This window comes from Nesoenas mayeri (genome assembly GCF_963082525.1).
Source record: "Nesoenas mayeri genome assembly, chromosome: 1".
NCBI lineage: Eukaryota > Metazoa > Chordata > Aves > Columbiformes > Columbidae > Nesoenas > Nesoenas mayeri.
Window position 1 is genome coordinate 90,343,677 of NC_137541.1, and position 26,391 is coordinate 90,370,067.

Sequence of the window (26,391 nt, forward strand, 5' to 3'; positions counted from 1 at the left end):
AACACACTCCTTCCTTACACCACTTCCTTTACCCGCTGCCTCTTTGCCCTTGAGCATAACCCGAGCACATTTTATCTTTGTCTAGGCAAACACAACAGAAGACAGAGGCCTAAAGGGAGCACATGCAGGTCCTCCAACCTCACGCATCCTCTTAGAGCAGGGAATGGGTCTAGCTGAAGCTGGCAACTCATGTGAAGGTGATTCATCTCACCACCACTTGATACAAATCCCATCACACACTTTAAGTACTGCATCTCCCACACACTGGTGTAGGCTGAGCACATTGGCACAGCTCTAACTTGCTTCTTGACTTCTTACACACGCTCTGAGAAATTAACTACTTTTTCAACAGTGTTCAGGCAAGGTACCCATACCAGACCTCAGCCCAGCAAGATGAATTTGCAAAAGTTGAGGAGAACAAGTATTACTATTCTCACAGGGCATTAACTGGTTATAAACCCCATAAGCGCCCTCATTTTTTAGCCAGTCTCTGGTGAGATCAAACATAAAAGAACCTCTAGATAAGGAAAACCTTGGTGGGATTCTACATCATATGCCTGGTTTCAGGCTGAGAACCAAACGTGGTCATGATGCATCAGTAGGTTTCTCTCAGTTCAGTGATGACAAAATGTGCTGTTGTCACCTCACATACAGAATTAGCTGTTTGACAAGAGCTGTGGTCAACTTTATATCACCAGTTAGTTTTCAAAAAAATAGGTTAATACAGAACTTTAGAGTACACAACCTCTTTTTCTGAACAGCTGCCAATAATCAATTAATTACATTGTTTCCAATCACATGGATTTCTAAATATCTAGGTAATGCACTTGTCGTAGCACTCAGGTTGTTCAGAAACTACTGTTTGACATTCCACATTAACTAGAAAATTATCTGCATCTTGTTTCACTTTTTAGCTAGTTAAACCCTCTCCCTGCCACCCTCCCCCCATCAAGCCATTATTTTCTGTACAAGTAAAAGCAAATGGAAAATGTCTTGACATATGTAAATTATGTAACAATATATAATAATATAAAGTCATCATCCTGATCCTCCCAAAGTTTTGCTTCTTGGCAGCATTTATACAGATTGCTGGCATCAATCTGCTTTACTTCTCTAATGAATCTAATAAGCTAGAAATCTCCAGAGATCAAGTATTTTATCCAACTGGCTTGAGAAGAATCAGACCTGTGAAGTTCATCAAATGATTCACTAGATGCAATGTAATAAACTAGTATTCTGGAAGTAAGAAAATATTTTCCATATTAGGGCTGAATTCAGAAATACAGCTAATAAGAGAGAAATCTAGAATATGTGTCATATAATTCATTAGTAGCAGCTTTTTCGCTCACTAAAAATAATATTTAATACAGAATATTAAGGTGTCACCTTTAACAGAAATACCAGTTTAGTCCTTTGTAAAGTAGTGCTACAGATTCTGTTCTGGTTATCTAAATATGTACACATTTTGCTAAATGTAAAAAGTTTTCCTGGAGACACATGTTTCTTTTTGAAATACAGGTGAACCCTGACTATGTTTTAAATTAAATTAATTTACATCATATAACAGTCTATCTAAAAGGAGACATGCAAGAGCCTAGATGTCCTCTGCATTGGCAGGAATGCTTGTTTATATACTAGAAATGCCTTTTTATGAGGTACTGTTGCCTTGGAAACCACTACTAAAAATGAAAATTTTGTCTTCATGGGAAAAACCCCCATGCTATTCAGTTATTTACCTTATATTTTTCCTGTTCAGTTTGAAACTCAAAGATTGGCAGTTGGATGTTACTAGCGCTTAATTCCTCCTTCCTATTATAAAATTATATCTTGCTGTAACTTTTGTGATTCCCCATAGCAAACAGAGGCCAATCTCTTATTTCCTACCAACCCTCTTATAAAGAAACACATTTACATTCCTTCTCTTGAGAGGCTGGATGAAAAAAAAAAAAACAAACCAAACCAACAAAGCTTTCATGGAAATCAGAAAGCTGTTTTCTGAGATTTTGATCTTTTAATGTATTGTTTAAAGCATCCAACAGCTCTTTGACCAATGTCAGTCCAAAATTCTTAGGAAATGTAATGACCTTTAACGGCATTTTTTTATGTGTTTCTCAGCTTTGCCATCACTACTTAATTGAATATAATCACCTAAGTAGTGTTTTAGTGTGAGCACAGAATGGAGCCATTTTCTAGGTGGTTTCCTTTCCAGATTTTCTGTCAGTGTTATTGCTTTTCTCAGACCTCAGTTCCCAATTTTTACCCTGCATGTTGGAGGATGTGCCAATAGAAAGGATGCAAGATCTATTCTAAACCAGTGAGAAAAAGGAAGATATGTATATTAGATGACAACGGGAAGACAAAGCAAAACATGCTGATCATGACTCAAGGCTGCCTCTGCTCAGACATGGTAAATTCACAAGTTAAGAGGGATTTTAGGCTTATTTCTGTGAGGATGTGACCTGTTTTGCCACAGAGCATGACTGATTTATAAAAGTTATTTGTCTTTTGACTCAATTTACCATTTTTATTCCTGGGAATACTTTCACACAGTATTGACCACTACATCACAGATGTGTGGATATAAAAATCCAATTTTGGGCCGCTGATTCGCTTAGGTTGTATAGTAGCTCTTGTTTCCAAATCAAACATCCAATTGTGCCATTCAATTTCTGACATAAAGACTAAGACCAAAAGGGGAGAAAAAAGAATCACAGTTTCCTCTGAGCACTGACAGACAGTGTTGTAGTAGGAGGTGTGTAGCCACGGGTGCTGGGCTGTTATAATGAAAAATCCCTGTGGAAAGGAAATGCGAATTCTATAAGCACCAAAACTTTTGTGAAAACACTGAGGCTTTAACCTTCATATGGCACAAGCAGAGTATGGAACTTAATAGATGCTATAAAAACCTCTAGCGATACACATAGCCTGCTGTTGTGAAGATGTTCATGATGAGAAGGCCAATGACATAATGATGGTCAGTAAAAGCTGCAAGAAGACATGAGATCCAGAATGGGGTTCTATTCTTTTCTGTTACCATGGAAGACTGCTTAAAGTGGTCCTCCACCACCACTGTGATAAAAATTTCTTTCTTTCCCCATCCTTAGGGCCATAATTGTGCTGTGTTCCTTTAAAAACATGACAAGACTATTGGAATCCCTACAGGAAACATCTGCTGGACCTGCTCAAGGGGAGCAAGACTCAGAGGACAGAGCAAATGACAGGCAAGAACATCCCACAGGAAGCTTGGCTACCAGCAGGTCATACAGAATGAACATAAAACAGGGATTGGAGCAGTCAGTCTTCCCACACAGATGAGGAAAAGGCACTTTCCCAAGGACCAGAGGTGATTGAAGAGAACCGGGCAGATTCAGCCACAGTGATTGAAAGTATGGATGTGAAGACCCATTTGCAAGAACAGAAGGGGCTGGAGTTGAAGGAATGAGTGATTTAACATGCTTTTACTTTCTATTATGCCTGACTCTGCTCCTTCATATTTACAAATGTTCTAGTTCAGATTATAATGAAATGTACCATATTCCCACATGAGTTTCCAAGCTTTTTGTTGGAGTTCATGGTCTAAGCAGATTCACCTTAGGTTCTGCCACTGGCCATCAGCCTCTGTAACATCCCCTCCTTATTCGCAGTATCTTGATGGACATGCTATAGACACCTGCTTCTGGTATAGTGTGTGGTTGCAGCCTTGGACTGAAGCAATTTTGGCTCTAAGGAGTTCCACCTACAACAGCTGCCTCATAGACTTTGACATTAACCAGCTAGATGAACCGATAAAAAAAAATAGTGAGCATTTCATCAAAGCCTGTCCTACCTTGTAAGAAAATCCATCAACACAGATATATTGCCCCTCACCAATATATATATATATATATATTTTTAACAACATAGCATTGGCTGATTAAAAGCAGCTCTGGTTATGATGAAAAGGGCAGACACTAAGTATTCTGAAAAGCTAATTGTTCAGTATTGGTATCTATCAGAAACTTACAGGACAAATAATAGCTGAAAGCCTCAAATTATCATTTGGTATCTTTTCTGAACCTAACTGGGAGAGACTGCATGGCAATTTCCAGTGCCTTCCACCAGCTGAGCTGATTAGCCCATGATGAGTGCTGAGCAATGTAAATTAACTTGCCAGTCACTGGGGCATTTGCTGCAAGCTGAGCATGCTCACACAGACAATTAGCAAAGCTCAGCCAACATGTGATAACTTGTTAAGTTGCATTAATATTTATTTTCCTTTCCAAGCCTCATACTAAGAAGCAGTGTGAAACAAAAGAAGTTTTAAGAAATAAAGCAGGGAAATCTCTTCTATAAAGGAAAAAACTGTGACTTTCTTTTTTTCCTTCCCTTCTTGCTTATTAACACTGATTCATTAATCTTGATAGAAAGCCTTGCAAAGTGACTTGTTTTGCTCTAGTCAGCTGGCAGTTTTGCATAGACCTAGTTCTAAGAAGTGGAATTTACAGTGGAATTTGTCAGAACATCCTTATTTTGGGCTTAAACCAAAGATAATAAAATGTAATATATAAAAAAGATCTGTAATCCCATTACAATAGCTATATTGGATTCAATAGATACACTAGAGTACTCACTACAATACAGTTAAATTAGACAAGTTCCTCATTTTGGTTATACATCACTTCTTACAGTGAAATAGAAAAAAAAGGTTGAAATAGGTCAAAATAAATTATTTAATGCTAATTTATTATCTCTATTAGAGTTCTGTCACTGTGCCCTATCATGGGAACATGCAAATTCTAGACATTTTGTGAGACTACTAATGAGAATGCAGTCAAACTCTGAAATAATTTCAGATAGATATGAAAGTTACTTGAAACCAGCTTAGAATTAGATAAGATTCTTAATGTTGTGGTAATCATCATAATAGGAACATAACTGAATATTTTGGTATGGCTAAAAAAATCTGCATTTGAACTTGTAATTTTATTAACACCAACAGACTCCTTCCCCTACTTTCTTCATACTACAGGTGCAATTTACTTCTTTCTTCTTTCATGTTCAAAGATTCTCACTTCAGTGGAACACCTCCACAATAGCAGAAACAAACAAAAAAACCCCACAACCCACCCAAAAACCATTTTTGCAATAACTATTTACATAAAGAATTTAAGTATTAATGAAATGAAACTTAACCCTTGAGAGAAACGTCCTACATAACCTGTTAGAAGGGAAGCTTAAGTGAAATAAAAAAATAAATTTATGAATAGAGGCTTGACACTATGCTTCCAATAGCAGAACTGGTGAGATTTTCTCCTCCCCACCCCCCTCTTTAAAAAATATATCTTTGTAAATCAACACAAGTCAGCAGAAAAAAACACCAACAAAGCCCCAAACCTAAACAAGAATGGAAAAGGTCTCCCACTTATACTTGCCCATTTGAAAAACAAAACAAAACAGGGCAACCTCCCACCAAACAAAATTCCCCCTCCAAAATGAAAAAAGAAAACAACAAACCCCAACCAAAACCCCACAACTATTATTGCTAAAGTTTATTTTACATCTCTTACACAGCCAAAAATCAAAACAACTTCCCTGAAACACATTGGCAATGCTATTACACCACATGGAGTGGGAATGGAACAAAGTGCTATTCCTGTGGCACAAACAAATCTGAAACCAGAATAAAAAAGGCATCAGCTGTTCAAATCAGATAAAACAAACTTACACTTGTTGTGTAGGCAGCTTCAGGATCGTCCTCTAACACTCGTGACAAACCAAAATCAGAGACTTTACACATGAGGTTGCTGTTGACCAAGATATTACGGGCTGCCAGATCACGGTGCACATAGCCCATGTCCGAGAGGTACTTCATGCCAGATGCAATCCCTCGCAGCATACCAACCAGCTGGATGACTGTGAAGTGGCCATCGTGCTTCTGCAAGTAAAGATGCAAGTTCAAAGAACACAGCTAGTTTTGAATAATTTCATACTAGTGATATTAAGTACAGGTCATATTCAAAATATATTTGTAACCCATCCAGCCAAACTGCCTGCTGCATCTTGTTTTTTCAAGTATTTAACCTGGTCAGCAGTACAAGCTATCCTATCTCTCAATCTCTCATTGTGTAGTTTATCCCTCTTTTCTTCTGTATTTTCAAACTCCCTACAATCTTTCTACTGACAGCATATAATGTTTTTTATCCTCAATTACTAAGAGCACTTTCCCCAAACGTTGCTTTTTAATAAAAGAACCACAATGCACTGAAAAAATCCTCTCCATCTTTTACTCCATGGCCTCAGGCAACAGAAAACCCTCTTTCTGTTGCCTCAGCCTTGATTGTCTGCATGTATTGCTGTTAACTCACTTTTTTTTTTTTTGTGGGGTTGGTTTGTTTAAAAATAAAAAATTAAAGAAGTTTGGGGCTTCACCTCACATCTTTTCTGCACCTAACACCATATAATCTCTGAACAGTTGATTAAAAAGGAGAGGTGTGCTGAAATTCAGAGGTTATGTATCTTTTCCAAAGTCTTCCTGACTAAGCCCACTAAGCTCAGAGCCATTAATGTATTAAGCTGATTAACACCTGCTGAAACCTAATGGAGTTGAACATGTAAATAAGAATTACGTTGTTGACCATGCTCATCCATCTGGTCAGTCTTGGTGGGCCTCAGTTTCCCCTCACCAATATTGAAGTTGATGCTCCTGTACTTCCTACATCAGAAGGCTCCTGAACTATATGACAGTGGGGACAAAGTGAATACCCATACAGAAATCTGATTGTCGGCTCTTTGCCTGGATTAGCTCTACCCTATCTACCATTGACAGCAGACTGCTTGCAGCAGTATTTGTGTGACCTCAGCTGGCAGGCATTTAGCTTCTCATGGATTATTCAGTGAGCCAGGCTTTCATGTTAGAAGGAACAGCCAAACAAAAACAAACAGCTCTTCCCTGCAAGCAAGTTAACTTTCCATTTTCTCTTTCAACACCTTCAGCACTGGGCTACAGAAAAGCAGCAGTGTTCTGATCAGTATTCAGGACATTTCTGTTGCTTAGCTCATACATTTAAACAAGATGATTTTTGTAGGGGAGAAGGTTACAGTAAATTCAATAAATTTATTAGATTCAGCAAAGCAACAGGCTGAACTGTATGGATATGTTTAACTTTATCCCTGATCAGTAAAGTATTTCAGTGTTTTCATCACGGTTCAATGATTAGGGGTCTGTTTCCCACTAGTAAGGATATGAACACTTGAAGAAATTGGGAACTACTCCTCAAATGTAATTAAGGTTACAAAAAATCCCACAAACAAACGACAAAACCCCAGACATGGATAAGTTTGCAGTCACTTGCTTCTCATGTTATTAATCTATCTTCTGAGATGAAGCAATACTAGACCAAGAGCTGCCTCTAATATAGATTGTACCTCTACTTAAGTCAAGAAATTATACATTATTAAATGATAAATCAATTAGTGTGCAGAACAGGCTTCAAAACTGAAAGTTGTCTGCCTATGTAGAAGTTGGAGGAACTAGTTCCTAAAGCCACTACTATTCAGTTAAACTCTGTTGGGTACAAACAGAAAGAAAAAAACCCAAACAACACAGAAATAACATGAATTCTGCAACTTGTAGAACTTGCAGAGCGTCTTGAAACTTTTTCAATTCCTTTTGTAAAATTAACTGTAAGAAAAGCCCAAGCACAGCAGTATATGAAAACCTGCATGACAGGCAACATTCACCAGTTACTGACCGGTGTTAGGTTATGTCAGGTTATAACACAGCAAGACAGAAAACAAAAATAAAATAGTAAAAGGAAGATCTGCAAGGTTGCTACAGCTGCTATTCTAAGCCAACATACCAGAGTGCAAAAATTCAGGTACTAACACACCTTGTCAGCTAGAACACCTCACAGATGCACCATATTTCCCAGCAACACTTGCATTTAAGGAGGCACTTCCACCAGTAGCCAAACACCACAGGCATCTCACAGGCTTCTCCAAAACAAGCATGTTTAACAATGCTACTTTGAAATAAGTTATTTATGACTGATTCATAGCAACTTTTCCCCTCGAATCTTCTCACTGGTCCTCTTGTGTCAGTACTCTAAAGTCTTTTTGTCTCTAAATTCCCTGTGCAATAATGTTACTCGTATAAGCAATCCCCCTTCCTTTGTTGTCTCTGTCAAAGCCACTTGTAAGCAGTTACTTTGGCAGACAACATTCAGCTGAGGGTCAAGACACAATTGTTATAACCAGACATCCTACAAACAGCCATCCCCTGCTATGGGCCTAGGACATTCTCTATCATAGGCTCCTACCACAAGGATAAAGGGAACCTCCCAGAGTCCAAAATGTGCCAGTGATAGATATTTTAAATAAAAATTTTCCATCTAGCAATAAAGCAAAGAGAGGCAAAAGAGAATGTTACATATTTTAAGCCTCTTCCAATAAAGGAAGGACATGAACTCTATCCAGTATTCTATGTAGTGAAGCCAAAAGAAATTTGGGTTTTGCCTTTCATTTAATAATTTTGAATGTTCAACTGACTCAAATGTATTAAGCTGGTTGCAAACAATTGATACTCTTCACACTTATGGATAACTATTTTTAGCTAACTGTAGAATTAAGATTTGGAACAAAGCACCTATGACTTACTTTTGCAAAACAATCAAACAAGTCCCCCATGCAACAAAGCACCAAACAAAACCAGCCTCCCAATCCTCTAGACTTCACCTCCTCCTTATCATTGTTAACAGCTCCATTCTTTCAGCAAACCTCAGAGTCATCTGCAACACCTCCCTTAACCTTTTGTCTCCTTGGATCACAAGCATTCATTCTTCCCTTTTAAAATACTTGTACTTTCAAATCTAGACCATGCTTGACTGATTTTTCATAAAACATAACCATTTTCTGCTCTTTCTAAATCTCAGTATTTGCCTTACCAGTATAGTAGAAATGCCTGAGTTAAAAACAATCTCATGCTTTTGCCATTCTCTCCCTCCTTCTTTCAAATTTCTTTGGGCTTCTGCCTTGCCACAAAAGGTTCAAGCTTCTTATCTCCACCTTTGAAGAAATGACAGATTTGCTAACATACCAGATGCAATTTTATTCTGTCCTCCTCCTCCCTCTGTATATTTCTCTGAATCCTCTTCTGCATCTGTTCTCCTCTGTCCCTTCTCATGTTTGGCTTTATATAATATCATTGCCAGCCTTGCAGTTGGAACAACTATATTTTTCCTGACAGCAAAACAGTCTTCTCTCTCTCAAGTCTCTCTATAATTACTTCTATATCAGTTTCCATGCCAGTTGTATTCCCTTACAAGCTATACGCCATTATTTTCCAATATATCAAAATATTTGTCTGATTTAAGCTGATCAGGACAGAGATTATGGGCCATATTTAACCCTTGGAAAATTCAACTAAATTGATGAAATTACACCAGGTATGAATCTGGCCTCATATTTTCAGCATCTGTAAATGCCCCTGAACATCTGAGTCAAGCCAATCCTTTGGCAATTTTCCATTATCTCGTTTCATTCACTTGTGATATAGGAACATAAACCACTCATCTGCATGATATGGCAGTTGTTATCCAGGGCTTTATGCTGATCCCCATGGCTTAGATTCGAAATATGCTTTTGATAGGATTCCCACTGGGGTGTTAGGGGTGCTAATGAATACTGGCAGTAATTCAGATCTCAGTGGACTTCCCACATTTATCCTATTATCCCATCAAATTTTAATCAGGCTTTAATGGCTTTGCTAAATAAACTTTTCTTGACGGCTGAGTATAGATGCAATATCAGTTGCCATTGCATTTATGCAGTCCTGAAAATGCCCTGCAAAAAACATTGTTTTTTCATTCAGTTGCAGTTTGCTTTGCAAACTTCTGTGCATGAAATATTCTCTTCTTGTTACAGAACTTTCAATAGCACTGATGTATAATGGGCCAGTGAAGAGGGTCAGTTACTGTAGGGGAGGAAGGATGATATCCTAAATTTCTCTAATTGCTTTTTACGCATGAGTTTCCAGCTCTAGCGGGCCCTTGGTCAGTGCTTTTTTGTGAGGCCACAGAATTTTTCTTCTTCATAAGATTTTTTCCATTTTACTACAGAGTAACTTTTTGGAGGTGTGGTGGTTGATTTTTTTCTGTGTTGTTTCTGGACTTTTGTCTATTCCAAAATCCACTTCTTTATTTGCCCTTTAAGTCAAAGCACTTTTATGCCCTTGTATTCTGAGAAATGTATAGGACTTGCTACAAGTCTAAATATTTTACCGCAGACGATTCAGATTATATTTTAGATGGAAAATAGCATTGAAAATGGTGTGTCCATGTCTAACTTAAATCATATTCACCAGTGACAGTTCCTACTGGTCACTACACGAAAGATGCAGTTTTTGCAATGCATTTATTGTTACTATTCTACCATTTAAAGAAAATGGTAGAACTTCATCAGGATAAACCTTCCAAAATTCAAGTTTCTACATGGTATTTCCTGGAAGTATAACTCATGCTTCATACTATCATGTGGATACACTCAGGTTTGTATTGCTGGTACTGAATAAGGTCAACAGTCAATTTTTTTTTAAAATCAATTGTTACCAGGGTTCCATACAATTAGTAATACTTAATTTCATTAAATCTAATAAATAAAAAAATGAAAATAATTCAGTTCATTTTAAACACTACTAAGTGATCCTAAACAAGAATCTAAGTGTCCCTTCAACCATTCAAAATATGGGAAATATTATTATTATTGAAATGTTGCAAGATGAAGAACTTCCAAAGCTTATTTTAGGATTCAACAGCCGTATTTATCTAGCTGCTCATAAAGGTCTCATGTTAGAGAGTTTTAAAGCCTTACTAAAGTCAAGATTTATTATATCAACTGCTTCTTCCACACCCACAAAGCCTGTGCCCTGTTACAAAAGGAAACCAGACTGTTTGACATAATTTGTTCTTGACAAATCCATGTTACCTTTATCTCTCTTTTATCTTTGAGGTGCTTATAAACACTTTTTTGATAATTTGTTCCAGAAATGTTACAGCAGTTGACATTAAGCTGGCTGGTCTGTAATTTCTTGGATTATCTTTTCCCTTCTTTTTAAAGACATGGATGACATTGGCTCTGTTCTGATCTCCTGATTTCTCATGTATTCTCAACAAATTCACAAAGAGCACAGTGAAGGTGTCCACATTACCTATGAATTTCTTTTTGGCTTCAAATACAAGATAGTTTGTAATAAATTTCTTGTTGCTCAGTAGGAAGAATATCTACAGTGACTAAAAATAACAAGCATTTCCAAAAAAACTTCTCACAGCTGCATCAGAAATAGTTTTCTACCTCCTTTTAGCAGGTTAAAACATAGCTTGAGAACAAACACGGGCTCTGTAGTATCAGTGACAGCTTCTCAGCATAATCTTAGATGATGTAGATACATGCTGCTTACAATTTTACTATTAAGGTAATGAATTAATTCAAACTCTGTTTCTAATTGCTCGATCTGGTTTTTGGCCTTCCAAAATATTGGAATCAGCAGTTTCCAGTGCAGGTAGGTTTTCTTCTTCACAGATTTACTTTTGAAAGCAAAATTCCACCTTTTTTTTTTCTACCAAGAGAGGAATGTGCCTTCAGTAAATAAAAATGCACGTGACTGCTATGTGTGAAAACAAAAGGAGGAATATTAGTTATGAGCTCTAATGTTTTGCCTCTCTGGATGAAGATAAATAATAATGGGAACCATTAAACTTAGAAAAGGCCATCTGGCCTCTTTTTCCCAAAGCTGACTCTGTCTAGTGAGGCCATGTTAGATGGATATATAACATATACTTTACAACATTGTTTTGTAGAACTTTCTACAAGTCTTCATTTTTCTCTTTTCTCTCTTTCCCCCAAACTCACTAAATGTAGGTGTCTGCTGCAGTGTCTAAAATCTAGTTGAAAAAAGGGTGAGCCTGATAGTAAAGCTGCTCTGAGAATAACTTCATCATTATTACTGCATCAAAGAGCAATATATCATAATATTTTCTCCTCTAGTAACATTTTTTCCACACATTTTTACACTTATCTTAGCCTCTGCTAGACAGACCTCAAGGGATTAAAATTTGGTGATGAATTCCAGGGTTTCATTTGCTATACAGTCTGCTGCAGTAAGTGCTCCAAGGTAGTTAAGCATACTTCTTATAGAATCTTTAGAAAATATTTTCTTTGGAAGAAAAAAAATAGTTTATGGCATTTTTACATACTATGCATGCCTGTAAATAAATATAACTTTTTTTACAAGTATTTTAATTTTCAGAAGTGAAAATCACAAGTGAAATCAGTCATAAGTTTTTAGGTAGGAAGAGGAGCAAAAACTAACAATGAAGAAAGCAAGGTGACCCTGTGATTACCCTAGGTAAATTAATCCCTTCCTCCTACAGCTCAGAGATCCACAAAACTGGGCAAGACTGCATCATCTTTCAAACGTAAACATCTGTCTCTTCAGGGCAAAGTTAAGGGAGTATGTCGCAAACCCTGAGGAACTTTTTTTCCAACACTGAACCCTGGAGAGTGCACATTCCCTTTCTAACAAAGAATGGTGAGTAAACAGAGTGCAGTGGATACAGCTGATAAAATATTTTAGTATCAGGCCTGCTACAGGACTTGCTGCAATACCATGAGTTCTCATCTGATTAATACTACTGCGTTCTTGGTTCTCACCTCACTGCAGCAACTGTTGATTAGCACACCTCGGACACCATAATAAAACACTGACAGCAGTCTGGTAGTCTACAGCTATGGAAAAATACTGAAAGAAGTTAAAGTGCTCTGGTGACATTTTTTTCATTCATTTTACATTATTCCACATAGCCAATCACAAACAAGCAACCTCCAAAGTCACCTTCTAGCAATGTCCCTTTTCTGTGGCTGAAATCCATGCCTATACTGAATGATGCACAAGGAGGGTGAGTGCAGATTGCAGCCAGGAGGTGCTCTCCAGACACTATTCTGTGCAACTGAACCCAAGAAGAAATAGCCCCCCCAAGCACACAAGTCACCTAGCCTCCCAATCATCCTGTTCCTCTCTGTGTGATGCTAAATTCAATTTTTTTAGCCAAAGACTGCCCTTCAGATGGAGCCGTGAAAACAGGAGATGAGATTTAACTCTTAATAGGTCCATAAGTCTGCAAGGTGACTACTTAAAGAGTGGGCTGAGGCGGGGAGGGTATATCAGGGTGAAAGCACCAACCTCAAGGCAAAGTAATTTTAGAGGAATGATTGCAATCATCTGACAGTCAAGACTGGGAGAAATGTTTCAGTGTCACAGCATAAACAGTGAGGGAGGGAAACTGGGATTCAGACCTGGGTTATATTACTGCATCACCCTCTAAACTGCTGCATGGGCTTGGGTGCAATGTGACACTCATCTCCATTTTCCCTCAGCAAAATGGGATTGCATTTATGTCAGGTATGAAGCCTGCAGGATCACCAAGCAGTGGTTCAATACCCATCTGCTTTACTTAATCATGGCCATGCTCAGAGAACAGGCATCTCAAACTCATAGCAGCAGGAAACTTCTTGCCAGAAAGGTTTTAGGGTTTGAAGGCTGCTTTTTTTTTTTTTTTTAAAAAAAAAGTTTTATTATGCATCTCTCTTGGTTGTCTTTCTTTTCATATCTCCTACAGTCTGTATCAACAAGCGTGATCAAACATATCTGCAACTATCTTGTGTAATTACTAAGTATATCTTTCTATCAATAGAAATAGCTGCCCTTTCAACTTCTTGTGTGTTTATTATTTTCCTTATATGCTTGCAGAATAAGTGATCTCCATGACACAGGCAGGTGACTGAAACATAAAGACAATATGTCCCATCCAAAGTCTGTGTGTGAAGCTGATAACAGGAACAGGTACCTGGATCTCCTCAATTCCCAAGCTGAAGTATTAGCCACTTTCTTTCCAAGCACAGATTACTTCTATCGGGCAGCTGTTGGAATAATACTGAAACAGGAGCCTGTAGCCCCTGAGAAAATACTAAGCTGGAAGCTCACCTCCTTTTTCAGATAAATCTCTCCAAGTGTTTCAAGAAATGAAGTCACATATACCTTATTTCTAGTCAAATGAACATTTTTTGACAGCAAATTTTAGGTATACTTTTGTGGTATGATTATCTTGAATGCTTTGATCTGATATGAGAAAAAAAGGCAACTGAGTTTCATCTTATGGAAATGAACTTTATATAATTGCAACAATAATGCAGGATTTCTGCAGAAAATTTAGTGACAAGTGTCTCCAGCAATTTAGGATGTCTGATGGTGCACAATTTCCGTAATTAATTACTGTCATCTTACAGAATTGGTTCTAAAGCTGCTGCCTTTCCACTAAAAATATATCTGAAGCATCTTCATATTGCAAATGCATGCCAAATTTTTACCCAAAAGCTCAAAGTTAGCAACTAGTATACAGGATATTTTGTGGGGTGGTGAAGACATGATCTAGCTGAGCTTGCTCTTTAATTAACACAAATAGCAGAAAGTAAGGCACTAGTCTGGGGACTTGGTCACATAACTGCAACCAAAATACAGCACTAAATAAGATGAAGGATGAATGTAAGCTGCTGGCCTGGGATTCAGGGGAACTGATTTCATTTCTACTTGCTGCTGTGCATTTTGTGCACAATACTGTGCAGATCACTTAAAATCTCAGTGCTTTATTTCCCTATCTGTAAAGCAAGGAAGTAAAGGATATTGAAATGTTAGGGTTTAGGAGTTTTACTTGGAGCTTATGACTCGTGGCACAACTCGTACTGGCATGAAAGCTAATATCCCACCAAGGCTGTGGGGAGGGTGATGGCAAATGTCTTCCATGAGGAACTTTTCTTCTGGTATACCCTCACATGTTCATCACAGAGTCTTTCTTTGAAATTGCAAGACTGAGCCATTCCTGCAAGCATTTGAAGAAGGACAGGTTGGAGAGACGTGCTGGTTAATTTTTGCAGGTTGTGGTGTGGGGGGAAATATTTCTTATGGTGAGAAATGGATTTTGTTCCCCCTCTGTAAAAACACTTTGCAGTGTAACAAGTGATTCCTTTAAATAATAAGAAAGATAGACTATCTTATATTCCTTCTAAATCTCACTACATAAGAACTGTTATATTCACTGAAAAGAATTTATTAGGATTGCTAAAGATAAACCATCTCTGCTTCTTTGTATCTTCACAAAATCTTTTAAAAGTGTAGACTTATGTCTACAGGAGACAACTATTATTAATGAAACAGCTGGATTTATTTTTAAATAGGCTACTTTGCAGCCATTTGCTCTGCTAATTATCAACAGAATTGCTGATGATATATCTACAGTACTTTGGGATGCTGAATATTATCTAAAGTCCTTTTAAAAAGCATTTTAGAAGAATAAACCATATCTGAAGTTGTGAATTGAAACTGTAAAATAATATACATGGAAACCAGCTGCAGAAATGATTAGCTCGCATTTCCCCTCAGCAGTTTTGCCTACAAATATATCTGATGCAATGTAAGAAGTATTGCTTCACAGTAACATCATAATTTTGCTGAAGTCAGTTTTTATTAAAGTATCCTAATAAGTAGTAACTATTCTGATAAATAAATGCATGTGAAGAATAATTGGACTATAGATATCATACTAGAGCGATTAAGAGAAAGGTAATTCTCATGAATTATTTCAGTATTTCGTTTTATTGTCTTCGATGACATGCTGCACACATGCATGCATGTACATGCACAGAGCAGAGTTCCAGGCCCAGGCAAGTCTTCCTGAGGCACTGATGAAAAATTACAGACCAGGGAAGCCCCAGGTACCCAAATCAGTGTCAGTCTGTGTGCTGTAGGTAGATAAGACAGATGAGCCAAAAAGGCAAGATGGGTGATTTCTAAAACCAACCCAGTTTCTAAGAAGAACTTGATGATATCAAACTCTCCAGAAAAATAACCCAATTTTGAGAGATCAGCAAATTCTCACCAGAAACTGCGGTGCTGGTATGTTTCTGAAACATAGCAGGTATCAGCCATGTGTCTTGACAAAGGAAAATAAATTTATTTGAAAGGGTTGCTGAAGAGGACATTAAGAAATGTTAGAGAAAAAATACTACAAAATAATCAAAACCAAAAGGAAGGGAGAACCAGTGTCTAGAAATATCTAAGATAATGGCTCTGATGTGCTTTCAGAGTAGTATCCTCTGCTCCAGATGCTCTTCTCATGTGGCTACCCCTTTTCCCAACTGGCTGTCAAACAAGTTTGTTTGTTCTGTATGACTTTCTTTTTCTCTCCCTGATTCAAGTCTTTCTAAAGTGTCATTTGGTTTTTTCCCACCTGCTTATTCACTCTTTTTCTCTTAGAAGTTCCTTCTTGCTGCTATCAAAGCACCCTTGAATCATCTATATTTTTGTTCAAAATGTTATCACAGCTCTGTGTTGAACAGCTTTCCTTTGCACTCGGCATACCCTTTCAAGCAAGTTCATGAATCCATAGTCCCCCTACTCCCTGCCCTGTGCTTGGCTACAACCCCAGCTTTACCATTCTGCAAGATGGCAATGGCAAGGCACTGGGCTAGTAAGGGCTGACATTTAATTTTTAAGGCAAATTTGAAATACTTGACATTCAAATCATTCATGTGGGGTCTTATGAGCATTTCCAGGGGTTCTGTTAACAAAGAGACTAATTTAGGATAAGTTTAGCTTAGGGGGTGCATTCTCCTTTTCTTAGAAAAATTAAATACAACTGTGCCAACAGATGGTTCATGATTTCTGTATCCCTTCTTTAATGTTTGTTAGTGACCTCTGAGTGTTAATTAATGCCAGGAGATTTCACCCATGAACTGTTTTCTAATTCAATTAGTTAAATGTAAGTAAACATAAATAATTATAAATCAATTACTGAGTCTATTCTATACTTCACCGAACAAAAAAATCATAACCAAGTATTTTTGAAAGTGATTGAGAAAAATGAATGGCTTCCATAAGACTAGGGATTTGTGTTTCTATTTACCTTTTCCTTCATAAAACACTATTTGAAATGCATTTTGCTAAATATGAGAACTGCTTCAGTATAAGAAATCAATTATATTCTTAAGTTTAAATCTTTTTTTCCAGCCATGCTCTAATCTATCACTGTACCTCAGAAATGTACCCTGGGGAAAATTCTTCTAGTCTTCACTGAAAATCCATGAATAACATTATGTAGAAATTAATTTATGATAAATTATTTAAAATCTTAACCTAGAATCGTGTCTTATTCAAATGTCATCAGAAAATGGCACCTCACCCGCAGAAAGGAGTCAAGGGATCCATTCTCCATGTACTCAACAACAATCATTACTGGTCTGCCTGCAAAACAGCGAAGAAACACATTAGGATTACAGACGTATTGTGTGGCTTTTATAAATCCAGGTGTTATGCAGAGATTATTCACATTGGTTAAATATGTTACATATTTTCAAAATCCTCATGTATATCACAGACACAATTGCCTGTGTTATTCTTTAAGAATTGGTTTTTTTTTTGGTGTTGTGCTGGATTAGCTGAATGTGCCTTGTTTGGTCCAGTGTACTCTCCCCTTAAAAAGGATCAAAGAAGAATCTACTATTTCCAAATAGCAACACTTGCTGTGTAACATTTTGGAATATATTTGAGTTGAGGCAAAAAAAAAAAAACCCACCAAAACAACCTCACAAGAAATTAAAAACTCTCAAAGAAAAAATCTCAATGATTTAGGGGCATACAGATAGACAGAAAGAAGGAGATGTCAGAAACAAAGCTCTCCTAGATTTGGTGTGTGTATTAGGTGTGTATAATCCTGTAAAACGCCAAATTCATATGTTTGTACATACATAACATATACATCATATCACTGAAATAAAAATTTTCCTTAATTAGCATAACTTTCCTGTATGGTTCCATGGTGGGATCATATCTAAACTAAAGTAGAATAACACATTACATTTATTTCTTAGAAGAATATACAAATCTGAATACAAACTTTTAAACTGGGTACTTAATTAAATACCATTTCACTGTTGATACCCAGGAATAAACTAGGGCTCTAGAACTGCTTGACAGGGGAGGCCCAATTAGCATGCTAATCAGGCTATGCAGCAAGAAGGTTTTTAGAATTGTTAATATTACAAAGGAGCCATTTTAATACATGCAAAAGTAATCTAATGAATAAGTATGTTACTAAGATTGGGAAGGAAGTAAAAAGTCTTTAAATGGCAAGCTTTTCTTTCCCTGAGACTGCTGGTCTCTTTCGGGGTTTGTGGGAAACCAGAGGTATGCCAAGTGGTGACACCACAAGTCTGCCCATTTCACTTTCTCAATACAACACTAGCAGTTCCACTGCCTCTTTCATGACCTTTTTCTTTTTCTGCCTCTCAAATTATGTTTGTGTTTTATTTGGATGAGGGGATGAGAAACAAACACAGTGTCCAGGCTGAGAAGGGCGTTATGATCCCTCCAGCACAACCGTCCATTTCTGTACATGCTTTCTGCTTTTGGTTAACAGTGGAAGTGTTAAACTATCCCCAGTATATAATTAGCCACAGCCAGGTGTTTCTCCTGTTACAGCTAACCTTGAATTCAAAACAGTGAATGAGTCACTTCTCTGTTCTTTTCCAGCATGTCAACTTGGAGTTCCATGTACCCCGGAACATAGTTTAGTCTAGCCTTTCATATGTTCCTTACAATATTCTCACATTTCTTCTAATAAAATTTAGGATTCTTGCTGTATTCACCCTCATGTTTAGGTCTTCATTGAATAAAACAGTGTTTCATAATGTCGGTGCAGTAGTACATTTTTTTTTTTTTCTGTCTGAAACTTCTCAGATGCCTTAACAGTCTTTTTGGATAGACTTTCTGAAGTGTGAAGAATTATCAGCTTCTTTTTTTTTATTTGAATATTTGTTCTCAGCTGTAGATGTGCATCTGCCACCAAATCAATTTATATTAATCTGTGTCCATTGGTTATACCCCAGTTTTGCACTATAAGCTTAAATGCAACATCATTTTTAAGCTCCTAGAGATCACAGCATTTTAAAAATTAATGATGTTTACCTCAGCTTGCTAATGATGACTAGTCGTACAGCCTAGTCTCTTTAATTTCAAGCACGTGAATGATCTAGATTCCCTTACTTTTACTATCTGCTTATTGTCAAGGGGCTGACATCTCCATGTGAACAGAATACTCTAGAATCTAGAGAAGTAATCAAATGGCAACCTAATGCTAGACGATCTTACTAAATGCAGAACTCTCTCAAGCAAGTAGTAATTTCTAAATCATTGCAGACAACAGCATCTTGCAATAAATATGGATGTAAAGATGGTTTTCAGATGGTATATTTGATCAGGCATACGTTATTGAGAAATTTATCTTTTTGGGTAAAACAGCAACTAAAACAACTTTATGGAAGATTTGCATTTGAAGGGAACAACAAATAGAGCTGTTACACTTCAAAATAGTGCCCCTAGTTTCCCATTAGTTGTCCTTTGGTGCCCTGCACTTTTTGGAAGCTATTTTGTAAGGCTCTCTAGAGGTTCATAGGCTCTTGTTACATATTTATACTCCTCAGATTCACATCCTTCAACACAAATTATTTTCACACTTATTTCGTAAAAGTAACTTTTAATTCTTCTACGTTCTCTCACAAAATATTCCCTCCCCCCTAAAAAACCCACAACAAACTGTACTTCATTGTGCTCAAACCAATAGTATGAACCTCTAGGTAAAGTAATCATCAAATGTATCTATATGTATTTACCTGTGGATTAAAAAAATATTTCAGTATTTTTTACTGGACAATATTTATGAGTTTTTAAACTGCTCAGTGTGTTCCTTTAATCACTTGAAATGATACACTTTAACACAAAACCAGCTTTTGCACATGACAGCACAGGAATGGCATGATCTGGTAAATACACCAAAATAAGTAGCATTTGTCTTCAAACAGGTTGCTGTATATTGGTATGGAATGTATCATTAAGTATTCAGGAATTTTGGTGAACAACAAATTTAGTCATTTAGGCTGATAGCATCCCACAGACTCAGCCTGTATCCCTCTTCATCTTACCTAAATCTCAAATGAACTGGGTGCAAAGTTGTGTCAAGACACCACAAAAATGAACCCAGCTCCATTGCTTGATTTCGTAAAGCAAAAATATTAAATCTGGAGCCTAACACTAACTTCTCTTCTTTTATGTGCCAACACTTGATAAAAGCCTTCCTATTTTGGCTGCAAGTTTAATGTATCACTGAAGATATTTATATATTCCAAGCTGGACTGTGACAGGCAATACAGTGAGACTTTTACTCAGTATTGTATTTGCCTTTGGAGTATCTGTACATCAAAAATGTCTCAGCTGTTGTTTCCGTTGCTTGAAGACACAGTAAAAACTCTGCTACACAGCAGACTCCAGTGAGTACATATATTATCAAAACAGGTTCTATTCCAAACAAACAATCTCTGAACATTTTATAAATGTAAGTATATCATCAAGGACATGCAAGGTAGGACACATCTTGATTTCAAAGGTGTGGTAGGGAAAACAAATTCAGAAAATCAGTGTCCCTCTCCATCTAGTCAGTATAGGATACCAAGACAGGCTGTGTTTGGTTACCAATACAAAATGCTGTATTTTCTTCTCCAGCTCAGTACCCTGTAGAGACACCTAAGTGATTCCACCATGTATTTAGTGTTGCATGAACAGAGTTTGTAGTTCATGAATGTTTGAAGGAATGGAACTGGCAGTCAGCTCTGGAGAAGCTGGCGAAGACATGAGGAAAAAAAATAGGAAGGGAAGGGAAGGGAAGGGAAGGGAAGGGAAGGGAAGGGAAGGGAAGGGAAGGGAAGGGAAGGGAAGGGAAGGAAAGGAAAGGAAAGGAAAGGAAAGGAAAGGAAAGGAAAGGAAAGGAAAGGAAAGGAAAGGAAAGGAAAGGAAAGGAAAGGAAAGGAAAGGAAAGGAAAGGAAAGGAAAGGAAAGGAAAGGAAAGGAAAGGAAAGGAAAGGAAAGGAAAGGAAAGGAAAGGAAAGGAAAGGAAAGGAAAGGAAAGGAAAGGAAAGGAAAGGAAAGGAGGGGAGGAGAGGGGAGGGAGAGGAGAGAAGAGGAGTGGAGAGGAGAGGAGAGAAAGGAAGGGAAGGGAAGAGAAGGGAAGGGAAGGGAAGGGAAGAGAAGGGAAGAAGAGAAGAGAAGAGAAGAGAAGAGAAGAGAAGAGAAGAGAAGAGAAGAGAAGAGAAGAGAAGAGAAGAGAAGAGAAGAGAAGAGAAGAGAAGAAGTAGACTATAACTTAGATTATGAAAATGTATGTTGCTTCCATTGTACTAACAAAGATTAATTCTTCATCCTCAAAGCAAGGACAGGAATGAAAAAAAGGAGGGGGGCTGAGAAATCTTAGAGATAGAGAAGCAAACTTTGATTATTTTATCGCAGGTTAGGCTAATGCAATTCTGGAAGGCATTGAGTTATTTTCCTATATTTATGATCGCTTACACATATGAAACACAGACATCTTTATGTGAAGAAACAAGTTTAAGGATCAACAGGAGTGGGAGGTGGTATAGATGGGAGTGGGGAAAGCCCTTGGGGCTCAGAAGGGCGGCAGAGGCTGCAGATCAGAGGGAGCCGTGGGGAATGAGCACCTGCGAGAACTCGCTCCTGGCCTCAGGGGACTCTATAGGCACCAAAAGGCATCTGTGACCGATGACAAGTCCCCTTGCCAGATAGCTGTGCACCCAAACTCTAGTTTAAAGACTTCACCAATTCAGGTGAGTGTCGTCACATGGATACAGGCCGAGGCACTAGACAAGCGTCTGAAGAAGAAACGGGTTAATTTTACAGTCAAGATCCACATAAGGGAAGGGATGGAAAAAGGACACTGAAAAGGTGTCAGCTTTGGCTGAGAACTTGGAATAAAAGACAGAGGTTGAGAGCATCTAGGAGCTAAAAACTGCAGACACTGCTGGAGGAGAGCACACAACTTCATGTTTGATTTGGGAGTGGATAAAATATACAAAGGTCTGAAGGTAGATTCAATTAGCAAATCAGCCAAACAAATAATTCTTGCAGCAGCTTTAGATACCCAGCAGTGCTGGAATAGGGAGTATGGAAAGAAAAAAGCCTTTTAAAGTAAATAATTATATAAATACTGTTCTGGGGCAATAGGTTTTAAACCTAAATATGGCTTTCACACACTATGTATATCACATTTAACATTTGCAATTGCTTAAAAAATTTATTGTTTTACTACGTACTTAACAATATGTATTTATACATTACATATATTGATATCATAGCCACATTAACTGTTTTCATAATTCTAGGAAACTATAAATATTCTCACACTAGAACATGTGTCTGGGATATTGGCTAAAGCAGTTTCCCCTCCTTGCACAAGGAGTAATTCTGGTTCTAACAGATCCATTTCAGGCTCTCAGCATCTCAGAAAGCCCGATGAAAAAAGCAAGAGCAGTATCAGTGCTTTGCATAATCCACAGAAAGGACAAGAATTTCATTACTCAGAACTTAGATGAAGCTGTAGAAGGTGCGGGGATTATTCATTGCCTTGAAGCAAATACTATCTTGTGACAAGTATTTGACTAGTTTTGACAAAATGTTTTTTAATTTTTTTTCCTGAGAAAGTTCTTTCCCACTCAGTTGTACTGTAATGCCATTCAAAGAAAACCAGCATAAATGACAAACATTCTGTATTGATGTAATGCCACCTCAGAATATGTTACAATTTTGTATATTCTATTGATCAATCTGCTTGACATTTTCTTTAATAGGCAGAAATGCAAAAAAGGAAAAAAAGCTGTATATTGCAGAATAATGTAAAATACCAATTACACTTGAAACTCACATTTTTAGTTCTATTTTTTTTTCCCACAACACTAGATTTTGATGGCATGTAATTTAATTGAGAGGTAGAGTGATGAATAAGGAGGACAATTTGAAGTGTCATATCAATGACAAAATATTCAGCTTGTTGTCTTCTGTTGTCATTTAAAATAATGCAGCAAAGCCCACTTTAATGAATTTTTTATGTAAGATTAATCCTCCAAAAAGAATGCAGTTAGCACATGCTCATTTCTACAGTCTTATAGTGAAATCTTTAACACCCACCATGGGAATAGATCTTTTAACATAAACAGGGGATATTTATTCTTCCACTTAAAACAGCAAAGGCTTTGACTATGCTCCCTAGTTCATATAAGAAAATACTGCTCCATCACTTCTTTAGGTCAGAATTCATGTGTCCAGGTAGCCTCTGAGAAGTCACTTGTATCAGGTATTTTTTCACTCCGAATCCATGTTCTGCTCTTATTTCCCCACTAACTTATCTCTGCTAAAGCTAATGAGATAAGACTAACACAGCATGCACTCAGCATGCAAAGTGCCCACAGGCAAACCCTGTGTCTCTCACTGAAATGCAAACCCTGTGTCTCTCACTGAAATGCCCAGGGCTTGGAGGGCATTCCTAGATCTCACACTAGGTCTGTTCTTTATGTATCATTTCAAATAGCGTCAAACTCATTTTCACCGGCAGCCACATCAGCCTGGTGGTTGCCTTCACAGGGGCAAATGTAATTTTAGGACTCTATAAATGTAACTACTCCTATATTTTACAGTGAAAATGAATTTGACACCCCTGAAACAGAAAAACTGAAAAACTGCTTGCTGTGGCACTGCACCTTCTTCATTCCTCCTATTAATGATGATGCAGTTGTATGCATCAGAGGAGAACTAATTTTAGAAAACAATGAAAAAAAAAGTTTCTCCCATAACATGAAATTAAGAAAGGAAGGAAGGACGGACTAATGAATACACAAAAAGCAACTGAAAAAAAATCTGTTGGGTTTTTCATTGTTAGCCCTCATCAATACTCATGAAGCCAATGGGAATTTTGCTGCAAGCCATCTCACTTGCATTAATGACTTGCATCCTGAAAAAATAGAAGTTGCCGTTCCAACCCCATTCTTGAGACTTTAGAAGCCAGAGTTTGCAAACAATATAAGACTAACATATATACATCCTGCTGTTACAGGAAATCACATAGATATAACCTACTTATCTTGCTGTTACTGCTCTTCCTATGTTTCTGTATCTATCTTTTAATTAGTTTAGTTTAGTCAAGGGAAGATACCTTTTCAAAATCATTTGATAAAAATGCAAAATACATGAATGAGCATAAGTTACTGTTTTTTATTTGGCAAATTAGGGCCATATAGCTGTCACTACTAGCTGAAAATGTTTATCTGTAATTTTATGTTGAAAACTTTTATACTCACTACCTGGTAACCCACTGGAAAGAATTTATGCCCTTTGGTATGACTTGGAAGCCAGGAAAAGTCTGTATGTATACTTGTAAAATACCTTCTCAAATCCTCTGGCCTAACTCTCCTGCAACAACAAGCAGTGGGAACAGTTCTCCTGTTTTTCATATGGCAAGGGGAGAATGTGCTTTTGACAACAGAAGTTTTAACAATCTCTGGCATGCTGCTTCTGCATCTCCTAATCCACATCAATCCCCCAGTGTGCCTACAAAAGATATTCTGGAAGGTTCTGAGAAAAGTGGAACTTTAACAAGAACACAGTTGCACCATTTCCGTTATTTGTTTTCTTATTCTCGTCTTTCCATAAGAGAAGCAAATGGAGACCAGTAGAGGGTAAAAGCAGAACAAGTAGTTCATCACTAGTTGGAAGTTGGGTAGATAGAGGCTAAAATTATACCATGGAAATACAATAACTGGCCTCAATTTTGATATTTTCTGCATTTATACTTTCCAGCCATGTATCTTAAAAAAAAATCTGCATTTCTTCAAGTTTCCATGTGTTGGATTGGTTATCGGTATTATCTCTTTCTACATACTTATTAGCAGTACAAATACAATATGGATGAGAAAAAAAACCTGTTTTTTTCCTGTTGCTTATGTTTACATGAATATTATAAGCAAAAATAAAAAAGAAACACCTTCATCATTAGGGTGAGATGGCTTAATAGAATTCAGATGTACACATGGAGGGGAACAAGAGCTGGTACACTTGGAGATCAGCTCTGAAAGCTGCTATATGAACTTCTCTAAGTACATCTAATGCATCTAATTTGAGAGTCTTCGACTATTTTTCAAATACTAATCTACAAACAGATAAATCCATGGTATGTATGGTGAAAAGAGAAGAGGAGGCAAAGTGACTTGGCTGAGGCATCACAAAAACCAAGTCTTTAGCCTGCAAGAAAAATCTGTGGAAACCACCATATCTGCAGAAACTATGCACAAAGAGGCTTTGAATTGTCTACATGGTTCCCTGATCTTGAGAGGGCAGTGTGCCTGCCTGGGCCCTTGGGATAAACTGATGTACCTTAAAAAATAATTTTAATTACAGCATTTGCCCAAGAACTTCCACAGTTCATTGCAACAGCTGTTTGCATCAGAATCTTGGTCATGTAGCCTGGACGCATTCTATTATCTCCATGCCTTGTAAGGGCCACCTTATACTGATGTGAAAGAGGTTTTAAGAGATGATAAAATCACAAGTCAGAACAATGAACACAGCTCAAGGATTGCATTTTGACCACACTATCTCAAATACTAGGTTATATCATCTCATTTTAAACCACGAAATCCCAGCGGTAGTCTTAGTGTATAACTAGGAAGGAGAATGTAGATTAGTTTCTTTGCAAGAATAAGCAATTTCTTAATGACCAGCCACAAAAAGAATTTGGCTGTTCTGTTTTAATTTAATTATGTTTGGGGCTGGGTGGGAAGTAAGTTTCCATAGAAGTTATTCTGGCATAAGTTTTATATTACTTGAAATTTGACTTAGAGCCCTAAAAATTCTAGCATTTTCACTTTAACACTGAATCAAAGCACAAATAAAACTCCAAATCTATAATAAATAACAGATTCTGTTCAGATTCAGTTTAAGAGGGATACTTTTGCCCAGTTAGATTATCGAAAATAATTCACCTCACTTTTTTTTTTTTTTTTAATTACTGAATTTCAACATATTTCACTTAATCTAATGCATTTCACACTTAAGTTACTCGTAACAATTTCAGTGCTCCTTCCACTCTACATCCTCTTGTGCAAAGAGCAAGGGATGTTCTTTGGTTCAAAATTTTTCCACAGAGTCTGACTGCATCAAGGATCATTTGCCCTATTGACCCCAGAGCATGTAAAAGAATTTAAACAGAATTAAGTCTGTGTATCAGGGGCTTCTGCACTTCATCATACATAACAGGTACTTATGGAACATAAGAAACAAAGCTTAATCTCTATTGTGAATTTTCCTATTATCATAGGTACGGCATATTTAGAAGCTATAAGCTACTATAAGTAATAAGTATAAGTAATAGTACTATAAGTACTATTTTAATCCTGTTCTGAAATGTCAGAGCATTT

At 37.2% G+C, this 26,391-nt stretch overlaps 1 protein-coding gene across 1 annotated transcript in view; it reads right to left on the minus strand.

The window, feature by feature from the left end:
* The window catches only part of EPHA6 (EPH receptor A6), a gene marked incomplete at both ends in the record, with an annotated part of 485,307 nt that overhangs the window by 48,290 nt on the left and 410,626 nt on the right, over positions 1-26,391 (minus strand). Inside the window, 2 exons of the mRNA XM_080364048.1 lie at positions 5,705-5,914; positions 17,265-17,322. Of these exons, the coding sequence (XP_080220174.1) occupies positions 5,705-5,914; positions 17,265-17,322 (268 nt within the window). The remainder of the gene's footprint in view (positions 1-5,704; positions 5,915-17,264; positions 17,323-26,391) is intronic.